The following is a 13,213-nucleotide window of genomic DNA, read 5'->3' on the forward strand; positions in this document are numbered from 1 at the left end:
AGTATGAAACAATCGAATGAAATCACTGTGTGAATTATTGTTTCTAAATCTTAAAATATAGTAAATTTACAAAATACTCAGCAAAATACAACATTCCATAGTTTTCCATCTCAATGTTGCCTCAAATAAATCATTTGAAAGAGTAAATAAAAAAAAATCACTCATTCTAATGCAGCAATAGTATGAAGTTTGAGGAATGATGAAGTAAAACTACTCTTTTGAGTCTAATTTTATTAAAAGTGACATAAATAACTCACTTTTACTAACTTGTAGTTTTACTTTAAGTTTTTTTTTTTTTTTTTTAAGCAATTTGAGTGTCTATATACTCTACTGGCCAGCTGCCTGGTGGAGAGCGTATAGTGCTAGCAAGCGCCACTGTTAGCGAGCTCCGCTGTCTCGAGGTAGTGGGCGCCACTGTAGCATGCTAGCGAGCTCCACTGTAGCATGCTAGCGAGCTATGCTGTAGCAAGCTAGCGAGCTCATTTGTATCGAGGTAGTAAGCGCCACTATACCATGCTAGCGAGCGCCACTGTAGCATGCTAGCGAATGTCACTGTAGCATGCTAGGGAGCTCCACCTTAGCATTATAGAGAGCTCCTCTGTATCGAGGTAGTAAGCGCCACTATAGCATGCTAGCGAGCTCCACTGTAGCATGCTAGCGAGCTCCACTGTAGCATGCTAGTGAGCTTCACTATAGCATGCTAGCGAGCTCCACCTTAGCATTATAGAGAGCTCCTCTGTATCAAGGTAGGAAGAGCCACTATAGCATTCTAGCGAGCTCCACTGTAGCATGCTATGAGCTATGCTGTAGGGAACTAGCGAGCTCCTCTGTAGCATCCTAGTGAGCTCCTCTTTGTCGAGGTGGTGAGCGCCACTGTAGCATTCTAGCGAGCTCCACTGTAGCATGCTATTGAGCGCCACTGTAACATTCTAGCGAGCTCCACTGTAGCCTTTTAGCGAGCTCCGCTGTCTCGATGTAGCAAGCTCCACTGTAGCATTATAACGAGATCCGCAGAAGCAAGTACCATTGCAGCATGCTAGCGAACTCCATTGTATTATGCTATCGAGCTATACTGTAGTGAGCTAGCAAGCTCTACTGTGGCATGCTAGTGAGCTCCACTGTAGTCTTTTAGCAAGCTCCGCTGTCTTGAGGTAGTGGGCGCCACTGTAGCATGCTAGCGAGCTATGCTGTAGCAAGCTAGAGAGCTCCTCTGTATTGAGGTAATAACGCCACTATAGCATGCTAGCGAGCTCCACTATAGCATGCTAGCGAGCTCCACTATAGCATGCTAGCGAGCTCCACTGTAGCATGCTAGCAAGCTCCATTGCAGCATGCTATCAAGTTCCACTGTAGCATGCTATGCTGTAGCAAACTAGTGAGCTCCTCTGTATCGAGGTAGTAAGCGCCACTGTAGCATGCTAACAGCTCATCAATTGCAAGCTAGCGATCTAGGCTTTATTGATCTAGGGAGCTCTGCTGTAGCAAGCTAGTGAGGTCCTCTGTATTGGGCTAGCTAGCTCCACCGTAGCATGCAAATGAGCTCCTCTACAGCGAGCTAGCAAACTCTGCTATATTGAGCTAGTGAGCTCCGCTAAAGCGAGCTCCTCCTTTACTCCTTCAGAATCTGCTGGAATTGTCGTGTTGGTTGAAAAGTTACAGTGAATCAAAGAGCATAAATCCTGGATTTGAGGTGTTTAAAGGTTAAATTCTTCCGTCGTTGGTGTCTCAGCGCCTCCTGTGGACACTGATGGTAATATACTAACAGTAAAATCCTAATCAAACATTTTACTTTTGATGCTGTCTGTCCATCAGATAATGTTTTAATTTAATAATCAAACATTAACAGCATGTTTGCTTGTCTGTGAAGCTGCTTCTTCTACACTTTTTCCTCAACATTTCTTTCTGTTTGAACTAATGTAAAATCGACTCACTTCCTGCTGTCTTACGTCTCACCTCTGTGTTAAACGGCGTTTAAGCCCGAGGAGTCGGACCTTCCCTACCTGCCTCCTCAGAGGGAACCCAACGTCTTCATGGTTCCTCAGGGAATCAAACCTGTTCTGCAGAGAACCGCCATAGAGGTACGGCTCACCTTCAGAAACCAAAGCCACAGCTTGATTTCCCCCAGAACTCCCTGACACGAGCTTTGAAACGTGTTTTAAGATTCTGGCGTGGGGCCTCCGCAACCTGAAGAGCTTCCAGATGGCGAGCGTGAAATCTCCCAGCCTGCAGGTGGAGTGCGGCGGCGTCCTGATCCAGAGCTGCGTCATCCACAACGTGAAGAAGAAGCCCAACTTTGACATCAACACGCTCATCCTTGATGTGGTGAGGGGGGGTGAGGCTAGCTGCCTCAATTTGGAGTTATTATTCATTTAACTGAATTGAATTAATTAAACTGAATTAAGTAAAATTTTGAGAAATCAATCAAATCAAATAGAAATGAATTAAAACTCATTGTAATTGAAATAAATAAAACTAAACTAATTTAAACTGAAGTAAATCAAATAGATTAAAGCAAATTAATTAAAATGTATTAAATAAACTAAAATTAAATTAAATTGAAAAGAATCTCTTAAGTTTAATTAGCATTAACTAATTGAACTAAATTAAATTTAAATAAATGAATTAAACAAACAAATTTAAATTGAAAGAAATCAATTAGAATAAAATAAAAGAATTAAATTACAATTAAATAATTTAAACTAAACCAAAATTAAATTAGTTACAAATTTTTAAATAAACTAAATTCACTAAATTAAAATGAATTAAGTTGAATGAAACTGAAAAGAATCAAATTATATGTACATTAATCAACCGAACTAAGTTGAATTAACTTAAAATAAAATGAATTTATTAAAATAAATCAAAATGAATTAAATCAAAATATTTAAATAAACTTTATCAACTAAGTAAAAATGAATTATTTTGAAATACATTGAAAATAATAAATTAAATCAAATTAACACCGATCAATTAAAATAAATTTAAATAAAATTGAATGGATTGATTTGAAACAAAACAGAAATGGGAATGGAATTAATTAAACCAAATTAAACTAAATTAAACTAAATTAAATTGAAATGAATTTAACTAAAATGAATTGAAATTAAATGAATTGAAGTGGATTAGTTTAATAAACTAAATTGAAATAAATCAATAACACTGAATTAAATTGAAATGAATTAATTAAACAGAATTGAAAATAAAATACATTAAAGTGACTTAAATCAAAAAAGAAAATAAATCAAATTAAACTAAAATCACATGTTCTCATTACCACCCTTACAAAGCAAGTTTATGCTGGATGAGAACCTAAAGCCCGACACCAGAGCTGCTCCACGTGAGCCTTACACCCTCGTCAGAGACGCTACAGCGGCAGCATAAGATCCTCAACTTTAACCTTCAACTTTTTTGGATCAATCAACAAAAGCTGCAAAATTAACCACATTTTTAGGTTATTATGAACAATTTCATCATCTAAAACTGATCGTAAAAGCAGATAGAAAGTAGATTGAAATGAAATCTCAATTAAATTATTGTTCTTTATCAAAAGTCATCATTGGATGTTATCCAGTCCGTCAGCCAATCAGCTTTCAGACAGGTCGTCCTTCTTTCCCCAGAGACTCCCCCGTGAGGAGCTCTACATGCCCCCCATCGTCATCAAAGTCATCGACAACCGTCAGTTTGGGAGGAAGCCCGTGGTCGGTCAGTGCTCCATCCGGCTCCTGGAGGAGTACCGCCGCTCCCAACAGGAGGAGCAAGCTCTGCTGGAGGGAGAGGAGGAGGAGGAAGAGGAGCAGTGGAGAAGTGAGACAGAAACGGTGGCGGAGTGTGAGATCAAATACCTGTGTGACTCTCTGAGGTGAAGCGGTTAATCCACCGTTTGTGTTTGAAGGGGATCCGTCTCGGCCAACTTCTGGGGAGGTCTTCATCGATGTTGATGATGAGGAGCCGCTGGTCCCGGACCAGGTAAAACATGAAGGAGACACTGGAAGAAAGTGCTGACTCATTCAATTATAGAAAAGTCTTTTATAGTCAAAAAGGTCACCAACAGATCTATAAATGGATTTTTTTATTCATTGCTCTTTCAAAATGAAACAAAAGACAGAAGAAAAACATCTTATGACATCTATTATTATTAAAAAATTACATTTAAACACATTTTTTTTTTTTGCAAAAGATTGTTTGACTACAATGCATTGTGGTCTATCTTCACTAACGTAATAAGCATTGATCCACGCTAGTTTTTCGCTAAGACTTCTGGGAAATTTCCAGTGCACTTGATTTTGGAATCATAGATTCGGACATCAATAGAAAATGGGAGGGGAATTTGGACCTAATTCACACTAGACTAGTTGGGAAATTCACATTTTTCTTTTTCTACTGTTTACTTGCACATGTGCGCCACCTACAGTTAGAAGAGACTTGGTGTGAAATGTATAAGCGGCGCGAATGTCGCAAATCTTGCTTTTTCTTTCACAGCTCTATTCCGATATTAACATGACGTGGTGTCTATGGTGTCGTGGTGTTATTAATTTTCCATCGGTTGGTACATACGTGAATTAAAAAGGACACTACCCATATTTCACAAATAAATCTGAGGCCCTGATTGGCCAAAATTGAACTGGTTTAACTTTCAATTCACGTTTTGTACGTAGAGCCCAAAACAGTTGTAGAAACTTGTGTAGCTACGTGTGAACACAAGAGTTTTGAAAGCTCAAAACGTGGATCTTTCCATTGGAAGTTGTCACTTGAATGTAGATTGCTGATGCTTTAGTGAACGTAGCGCTTATTTGTTTAGATCTTTGGTTTCTCGTTTGGCAAAGAAACCAATTTCAGCTCCTCAACTAATTTCATCAGGAGGACATCTTTGACATTGTCTTGTCTTCGTTCTTGTGGTTCAATGACCGCTCGCCTTCTCTGTGAAGCTCTCATCATCTTTAGGTCATCTCTGGTATTTCCTTCATTTTTAATTGCTCCATCGCCCCTCCCCCGGCTCTGAAGGCCTCAGTGGTAACTCCTCCCGACCCAGAAAACCACTGAAACAATGGTCGGCGTTTCTTTTGGTTTCCATCGGACCCGCCCCCTCTTTGTCCGCGTTGGGCCGCGTCCGCGTCGGGTGTTGAAATGAGAGTCCCCTCCCCCGACATTAACAGCCTGCTTCAATTAAACAGCCCGACATGAAAAACCGCGGCGTGGACGCAATAACGCTAACGCAACCAGCTCGTAAATCTGCGGTGACGGACGGGCTGTCCGCACGCTTGCACAGCGAGATTTAAGCCTTTTCATTTGAAGGCCAATGGGAAGCAGCCGGTCCACAACCTCAGAATGGAGCCGCAGCATTTTAGTTGTGCAGTTGTTGATGCAGCTGTGCAGATGCATCTGGTTAATGTGTTTCTCAGTTTGTTTTCTTGATTGTTTTCATCCAAGAATCACCAAAAACAAACACATTTTCTCTGTAAATAGGTAAGTTTATCACCACCATAGAAGAAGTATCAGAAATTCAGAAAGTAAAGTCTCTTAAATGTTTTCTCGCTTCTTTTGCATTTATTTAGAAGCACTTTTTGCTTTTCTGTTCATATTAGCTATCAGAAGTCCCAGAGTCCCTCTGGTTTCTCAGATGTTCTGTCCTCAGAACAACATGTTGGTTTGTGTCTGATCATTTCTGTTAATCATATGAAGCCTTTGCGATGAGTTTCTGTCTGTTGAAATGTGTGTCATGACAGTGACTAACTCTAACCAGCTAACCTGAGGGTGTTTCTAATGTGCATGTTTTCTTGTAGCTTGCAGATGGAGCCAGTTCAGCTATCATTAACCTCTCAAGCTCTAGTTCCAGCCTCCATGTAGGTAACGAGCTCATCTTTTAACGCATTTCATTCAGTCATTCATTCTAATGTTAACCTGTATGTGTGTAACTGTTTCAACAATAACTTGTACATCACAACGTCCATCCATTTTTCATGGGGTTGCTGGAGCCTATCCCAGCTACAGTTGGGTAAAGGCGGGGTTTAGCCTTTATCATTCGCCAGTCCATTTCACAACATCTTTTATGTTGTCTCTGATTCAGCAGGATAAAATACTCACTCTGGCAACATGTGACACTAGTGTTTTTCATCAGTTCTTCACTAAGTTCATCGAGCTTCCAGTAAACAAAGAGAAAAATGCACAACCTATACTCCATGGTTGGAGGGTTCCCTTGAACATGGTTTGATAACCACAGTAGAAATTTGTGAATTAACCTTTCTAGACGGTCTGTATAAGAATTGGCAGCTCAGTTCCACACAACTCTACCGAGTTCTAAAATGGACCTAAATGTCAACGACTTAAAATCTGCGAGAACACGATGTCTTTTTAACAAAAAATGTCCCCCCAGCGACTATAGTCCCCACAAGTATACAAAGATGAGAACACACACATTTTTGTTTGTGATGTTCTTGCGTTTGAGCCTTCATTACCACAATTCTTAGCCCCTAATGTCACCGACTTTAAATCTGTGAGGACCAGAGGTCTGTTTAACGGTAAATGTCCACACAACTACTGTCCCATTTAACAGTCCTCGCAAGTATACAAAGATGAGAACACACACACGTGTTTGTGATGTCCTTACTTTTGACTTTCATTACCATGATACTTAACCTCTAATGTCAGTTACTCTAAATCTGTGAGGACCAGATGTTTGTTTAACGGTAAATGTCCTCACAACAACTAATGTCCCATTTATCGGTCCTCACAAGTATACAAAGATGAGAACACACACATTTGTGTTTGTGATGTTCTTGTGTTTGAGCCTTCATTACCACAATTCTTAGCCCCTAATGTCACCGACTTTAAATCTGTGAAGACCAGAGGTCTGTTTAACGGTAAATGTCCACACAACTATTGTCCCATTTATCAGTCCTCACAAGTATACAAAGATGAGAACACACACACGTGTGTTTGTGATGTCCTTACTTTTGACTTTCATTACCATGATATTTAACCTCTAATGTCAATTACTTTAAATCTGTGAGGACCAGATGTCTGTTTAACGGTAAATGTCCTCACAACAACTAATGTCCCATTTATCGGTCCTCGCAAGTATACAAAGATGAGAACACACATACACACATTTGTGTGTTTGTAACGTCTTTGCTTTTGAACTTTCATCACCACAATTCTTAACCCCTAATGTCAACGACTTTAAATCTGTGAGGACCAGATGTCTGTTTAACGGCAAATGTCCTCACATCCACTTAAAGACAGCTACAGACACACATCTAGTAGTAATTGGGGCTGATTTCTTTCTGTCCAAACACAGATATTTGTTTTATTAAGGGTGATATATTTAAAGCAGTCAAATTAAAGGCTCAGCTTTCCATTTGCCGGGGCCAAAGTCAACAGCGCTAAGATCCTCAGTCACCAAAATGGAGGGATGTGTAATTGAGAAAGGGTTAAGGAAGGACTGAAAAAAGAACAGAAAAAGTTTGAGGCAAGAAGGATGAAAAAGAAGCAGCCCACCTCTCGTGGCACCAGAAAGCGAAAGCTCACTTCCTAAATCCTGGCTCCTAATCTTTGGGTTGAAGTCAAGAGTGGATCAGGAGCGTATGTCTGATGACTCCCAGCCTCTCAGGGCAGCTTCAGTCAGATTTGGTTTCAGAATCAGAAAAGTTTGGGCATGCAGGCTGTCAGCATCGCTGTGACTCCGCCGGCCTCGAAGGCCACGATCCAGTTTCGACAAAAGCGAGATCTAACGCCGCTCAGATGGGAAAGGAACACGGGGCGTCACATCTGATCGTCAGAACGCGGGTCTGCTGACAGCATTTGTCAGGGATCAAACCGGCCTCGCTGCTCTCGGTACCGTGAGGTTACTGCGTTCTCAAATTAGTCAGGTCGCTTGAATTTAATGTGATATTTGAGACAGGTTTTTTTCAAGGTGATGGATTTTATATGAATACTTCCCCTTTCGCAGCCGTATTTGTGGTGAACCTCTACTTAATTTCCATCCAAACCATTCTGCTTCCCTGCCAGCCACCTGCCACCTCGACTTAAAATCCCCCTTTAAAAAACGGTGCAGTTTGCCTCGGCCTCCATAAATCCTCGCCGGCTTCTCCGCGACCGGGAAAACTAGCTGACACGGCTTTGTGTGCCGCATAGCTTTGTGGCATTTCTGAGGGTTTATGAAACGTGCATTTATGGCCCTCTAATGACGCTGCGACCAGAAACAAGATGTCCAAATAGCTCCTCTAAATCACTGTTGTTTTGCTTGTTCTGCTAATTTCAGCCACAAACTGATGCAAGCCGCCGCAGAGTTTGAGGGATGTACGGCGGCTCCATCGCCAAGTGTTCGCTCACCCATCCAAACAACCCAATTTAGGTGTTCCAATCCCTCTCACAGCCACAGGTGGATAGAATCGCAGGGAATCGTGATAAGATCAGGTTCTAAATATGCATGAAATAATTCACTTTTGATGAATTAAGTGATTTTTATCAACATTTTTATTCATAAAAATACTTTTAATTTTTCTCTTCCACATAAATTTCAATATTTATGTGTATAGATATCACTTGCTATCTGAACATAAAGTCAAATAAAATTATAAAACAATATGGAAGATACAATAAAAAAAGTAATTAAACAATAAACTTTAACAACTCACTAAAAAAGCCTTAATAAAAAAGTTTTTAAAAGTGTCTTATAATCACTGGCAGACCTCAGAAAAGGGCAGAACATATTCACTTAAAAAAATTTACATTTTTAGAGCAATTTTGGTTGTTTCTTGTGAATTTTTTTACAGCACTACATCCTGATAACTATAGAATTTTGTCGATCAATATCCGCTATGCTGCACCTGCTGCACAAAATACGTTCAATTTGCCAAATTTACCTAAATCCTCAATTATGATCAGATTTTGTTTTCATTCGTTTAAACAAAACTTAGAGATAAAACGAGAGAGGAAACGGTGAAAATGTTCATGTGAGTCTGAGAGAAGTGTATAGAATGTGTAGTGTGGAGTTTACTGCTCTAAAACATCTGGAATTATTGGAATTGAGACTTATTTTTAGAACATAAATTGAGAGACCCCATGTATGCTGTCAGTAAAGCTGTGTAAAATTGAAACTGAGTTTGCTAAAATAAATTCTAATTTTAACGTACATCTGTCAGGTGGGCAGTGCTTTACTTAGAGCCCTGGATTGGATGTAAAGCGGGTTAATTTGTAACATTTTCCACGGTGTTGAATATTCCACCATTAGCTGTCGATGGCGTTATAACCAAGCGTTTAGTAACAAAAATCAAAAGCATTTTTAAAAACTGGTGTTATGTTTCCCCGCTGGGTAACTTAAAGCTCCTATTCCACTTTTTAGCTCACCAAATAAAAATGCTAATCATTGACTGTATATAGAGAACTGGACAGAGCAGCTGTGACGTCACCCATAACATTAATTCCCTTCTGCAACAGACGTCTCCATGCCAACAGTGATTGGTTCAAGGTGGTCTGATTCAACGTTTCTATGGCAACTACAGTCACCAATCGGGAGTAAGTCGACGCCCCTTCCTCTGAGATCGAGCTCGGGAAAATCTGTCAAACGTTTGAGGTGGGGGCCAGCGGGCACCACATGCTTTAACAGAGGAATCTGATTGGTCCGTTTATGACTTAAATAACTTGTTATGAAGAAAAATATTTGCAAGAATATATTTATTTCTCTTTAGAAGTCTTTGGGATTTTGGCTTCTTGGAGGTACTTCCTGTTTGAAAAGCAATGGGGGGGGGGGTGGTGTCACTTTGTCCTGTTCACTGTATACAGTCAATGAAAAAAAAACTGTTTCTTTAGAGTTCACTAATTACCCACAAAGAAAAGAAAAAGCACTTCCTTTTTGAACGTTTCAAAATAAGAGACTCACAGGCCCACTTGTTTCCTATCCAGTGTGAGATGATGGTTTTCACCAAATCCTGGTGTTGATTTGCTCGGATTAAGAGGCAAAAATCCAAAAGAAAGTTTGAATTTTTACATAAAAATAAAAATTAAAAATACAGTAACATATATTGGAGATTATAATGTGTTAACCAAATGACCAATATCTGCCTTTACCTGCCGGTGAAGTTTTAACTTTGAGACTCTGGCCCAAACAAATTATCTTAGTTTATGGTAGACCCATTGACTGGATATGAGAACTGGACTGAGTGACCCTTCCCCCTCCTGGCGTTCCAAACAGGAAGTACACGCTGATTCCAAGAAACCAAAAGTCTATAGACTTCTAGGTTTTTAAGTTATAAACTGGCCAATCAGATGTCACAGTAAACGTAGGTGGAGCCTTCTTTGTCCAATGTTGTAGCCTTTTTCAAGCGTTCAAGCTCACTCTCGATTGGTGATAGTGGTTGTCATAGAAACATTAACTCGGACCAATCAACACTTACTGACGACATCTGGCTCCACATGGCAACGTCCGTGTCATGAAAAAATGAAAACTCAGTTGACTATTTGGTTGGAATCGGAGGTAAGCCATTTTATATGGATGATGTCACAGTCACTCAATCCAGTTCCCATATACAGTCAATGGATTGAGCACGGAAACCAAGGAATTTTCACTCCCAACTCATCATATATGGACGTAGGGTTTGGGCACCCACCGCGTCACTTTTTGATATTTTGGGTGTCCCCAGCTCAGCATTTAAAAAATTTTTTTTTTTTTTGCTGGCTCAGTAAATCAGGAGATCTCAATCCTTCGGGCTGTGAACTGGTAGCGGTCCGACGGTCGCTTGGTACCGAGCCACAGACAGGGAAAAATACATACACCAATCAGGGGTCCCCAAATCTCAGGACGCAGACCAGTCCCGGGACATGAACCCTAATCCAGCACCGTTTCAGCGTCCAGTACCACGTCCCAAGGGTTGGAGACCCATGATTTAATGGGAACAACCAGCACGCCAAAAAATAGCGAGTTGGAGGACAGGACCAGATAGAACCACTGGTACCACTAGTAGAGTGGTAGATCTTATGGGCCAGGGTTGTTGGTAGTAAAGATGTTTTTTTAGGGATTTATGGTTTAAATTTAAATTTCGTTGGAAGTTTAAGAAGATTTATCCCAGCAGTTTCAGCTCAGTCTTCTCAGTTCTATTTAGTCATTCCTATAACAGAGGATTTATCTTCTAAAAATTCAAATAATCAGATTTACAAAAAAGCAAACTTTAAGTTAAAGAACTCACAACCATCCAGAGGTCTGTTGCGCATCATTTACAGAAAGGCGTTTTTAGGCGGTGTGCTGGTAAAGCACAAATGGGAGCATCTCATCTATCTCCTGTCAGCCGGTGACAGCAAAGAGGTCTTTAATTAATGTGAAAATACAACAGATTCCTGCTTGAGGTTTGGTGCTCTGCCCTGAAACCACAATGGAGCAAATGACAATAACACACAAACCGCTCTGCGGAAACATGCAGCTCGGTCTTTCCACATTCTTCACATTGACCAATTTGTTTTTGGAGATGCTTTACGGAACGAGGTCAAAGGAAATCCCAGCGGATTTGAGTCGGAACGGCTCGGTTTTTCAGGAAAGGAGTTTGATCGCATAAACGTGGCTTTTTGACGAATTCCTCAATCCGGGTGCTGAGTTTTCTGAAGTGAACGTTTCCATGTTAAATGCCTTCTATTCTTTATCTGTGGTTTGAGATGGTCCCCTAAGCTCAGAGTGGAGATGAAAATAAGGAAGCTTCTTTTTACTTTAAAGGCGTCAAACATTGTGTTTTTACCAGACGAAAACGGCTTCCATCAACTCAAAAACCACAAAGCCACTGATTGGTCAAAGTTCAGCTGGTTTAACTTTTAACTCGCGTTCAGGGGCGTTTAGAGCCTGAAAAAGTGACTTAAAGTGATCACAAGTGTTCTGAATGTGGAAGCCCAAAATTCTGGTCTACGTTCGTATGCAGACTTTTCATTGAAAGTATCCGCTTGAACACTGGTCAATGCGATTTGCGTGGCGGAGGTGGCCACTTTCAATGTTAAATCAATAGACGCGACATGAGGCGATCTGAAGTCCTGCAGCGTGATTTGAGCGATGGGCGCAAAGGTCTGCCAGCAGCACGATTTGAGCGACATGGCACGAATTGGGCAGCGCAGCCAAAATTTAAATACCTGAACTTTGACAGGTCGCTATGTCACATTGGCCAATCAGGAACTCAGCTTTGGGAACATGACGTTTTCAGTGACTCGATCAGCAGGTAGAATATTAATGAAAACCGAGCGTTTTTGTCCAGAACTTCCATCTTTTTCCTTTACCCGTTTGAGCTGCAGGTTCTTAGAGCTCATCCGGCTTCTTTGGGGCGAAGGTGGGATACACTCTTGACAGAGCGCCAGTTTTCGCTCCCGCGGCGGAGCTCACTCGCTCGATATGAGCTGCTGTGGTGTGCAGAGGCTGCAGACTCGGGCTCATCGATTAAAGATTAAAAAAAAATAAAAAAGGTCTCCTAATTGTATTTTTTTTCCCTTTGGGTTAATACAAGACAGTCAGCCGTCAAGCTCAGCCACAGAGACACAGAAACACTGTAGAGGCGGCTGTCATACAGACACAGCCCCCCGTACTGGGAAAATCTTTTAATAATAATCTTATAAACCCAACATGGAGACATGGTTACTTTTATAATAAACAAACCTGATATATTTCTTAACATCATTTGTGTCCTCAATACATTCTACATTTACATTGGTTGTGTCCAAATTCCCCCCTAATCACTATATAGTGCGTTTGCCATCTTCTTGTGCTGTCCAAATCTACTCATTCCAGAATGGAGTGCACTCGAAATTTCCCAGAAGTCTTTGCGAAAAGCTAGATTAGTGAATATAGACCAGAATGCATTGCGGTTGAACAATTTTGAACAAAAAAATGTGTTTAAATGTAATATTTGAATAAACAAACCACATTTTCACTATCAGGACACAGTGGAGTCATAAATAAACGTTTGTATTTATTCTGTTTTCACTTCACATCTGGTGTTTAGAAAAACAAAAGAAAAGTATTGAGCATTGAGTCCGAATTACCTTTAAAATCCAGGGCACTATATAGTCCCGCTCTACATTGGGGGGAATTCGGACACAACCTTAGACTTTTCATTGAATTTGGCCTCTTGAGGACATTTGTTCATCTCTAATATGGAAATTCTAGCATCTCAGACTTTGGTCATCTCTGAACATATTTAGTTTTATGACTTGTAATGTTACTTAACATGTTTTCTCTTGAAGCAAAGAC

At 40.4% G+C, this 13,213-nt stretch overlaps 1 protein-coding gene across 4 annotated transcripts in view; it reads left to right on the forward strand.

The window, feature by feature from the left end:
• Positions 1 to 13,213, forward strand: part of dysf (dysferlin, limb girdle muscular dystrophy 2B (autosomal recessive)) — an 84,118-nt gene that overhangs the window by 35,700 nt on the left and 35,205 nt on the right. For 2 of the 4 annotated variants that reach the window (XM_036216572.1, XM_036216573.1), the window contains exons 38-42: positions 1,977 to 2,078; positions 2,161 to 2,322; positions 3,618 to 3,804; positions 3,893 to 3,966; positions 5,781 to 5,840. In XM_036216572.1, the coding sequence (XP_036072465.1) occupies positions 1,977 to 2,078; positions 2,161 to 2,322; positions 3,618 to 3,804; positions 3,893 to 3,966; positions 5,781 to 5,840 (585 nt within the window). The remainder of the gene's footprint in view (positions 1 to 1,976; positions 2,079 to 2,160; positions 2,323 to 3,617; positions 3,805 to 3,892; positions 3,967 to 5,780; positions 5,841 to 13,213) is intronic. The other 2 variants (XM_036216574.1, XM_036216575.1) reach the window with 1 other exon arrangement.

The sequence above is a fragment of the Oryzias melastigma genome, linkage group LG18 (genome assembly GCF_002922805.2).
Source record: "Oryzias melastigma strain HK-1 linkage group LG18, ASM292280v2, whole genome shotgun sequence".
In the NCBI taxonomy this organism is placed as follows: domain Eukaryota; kingdom Metazoa; phylum Chordata; class Actinopteri; order Beloniformes; family Adrianichthyidae; genus Oryzias; species Oryzias melastigma.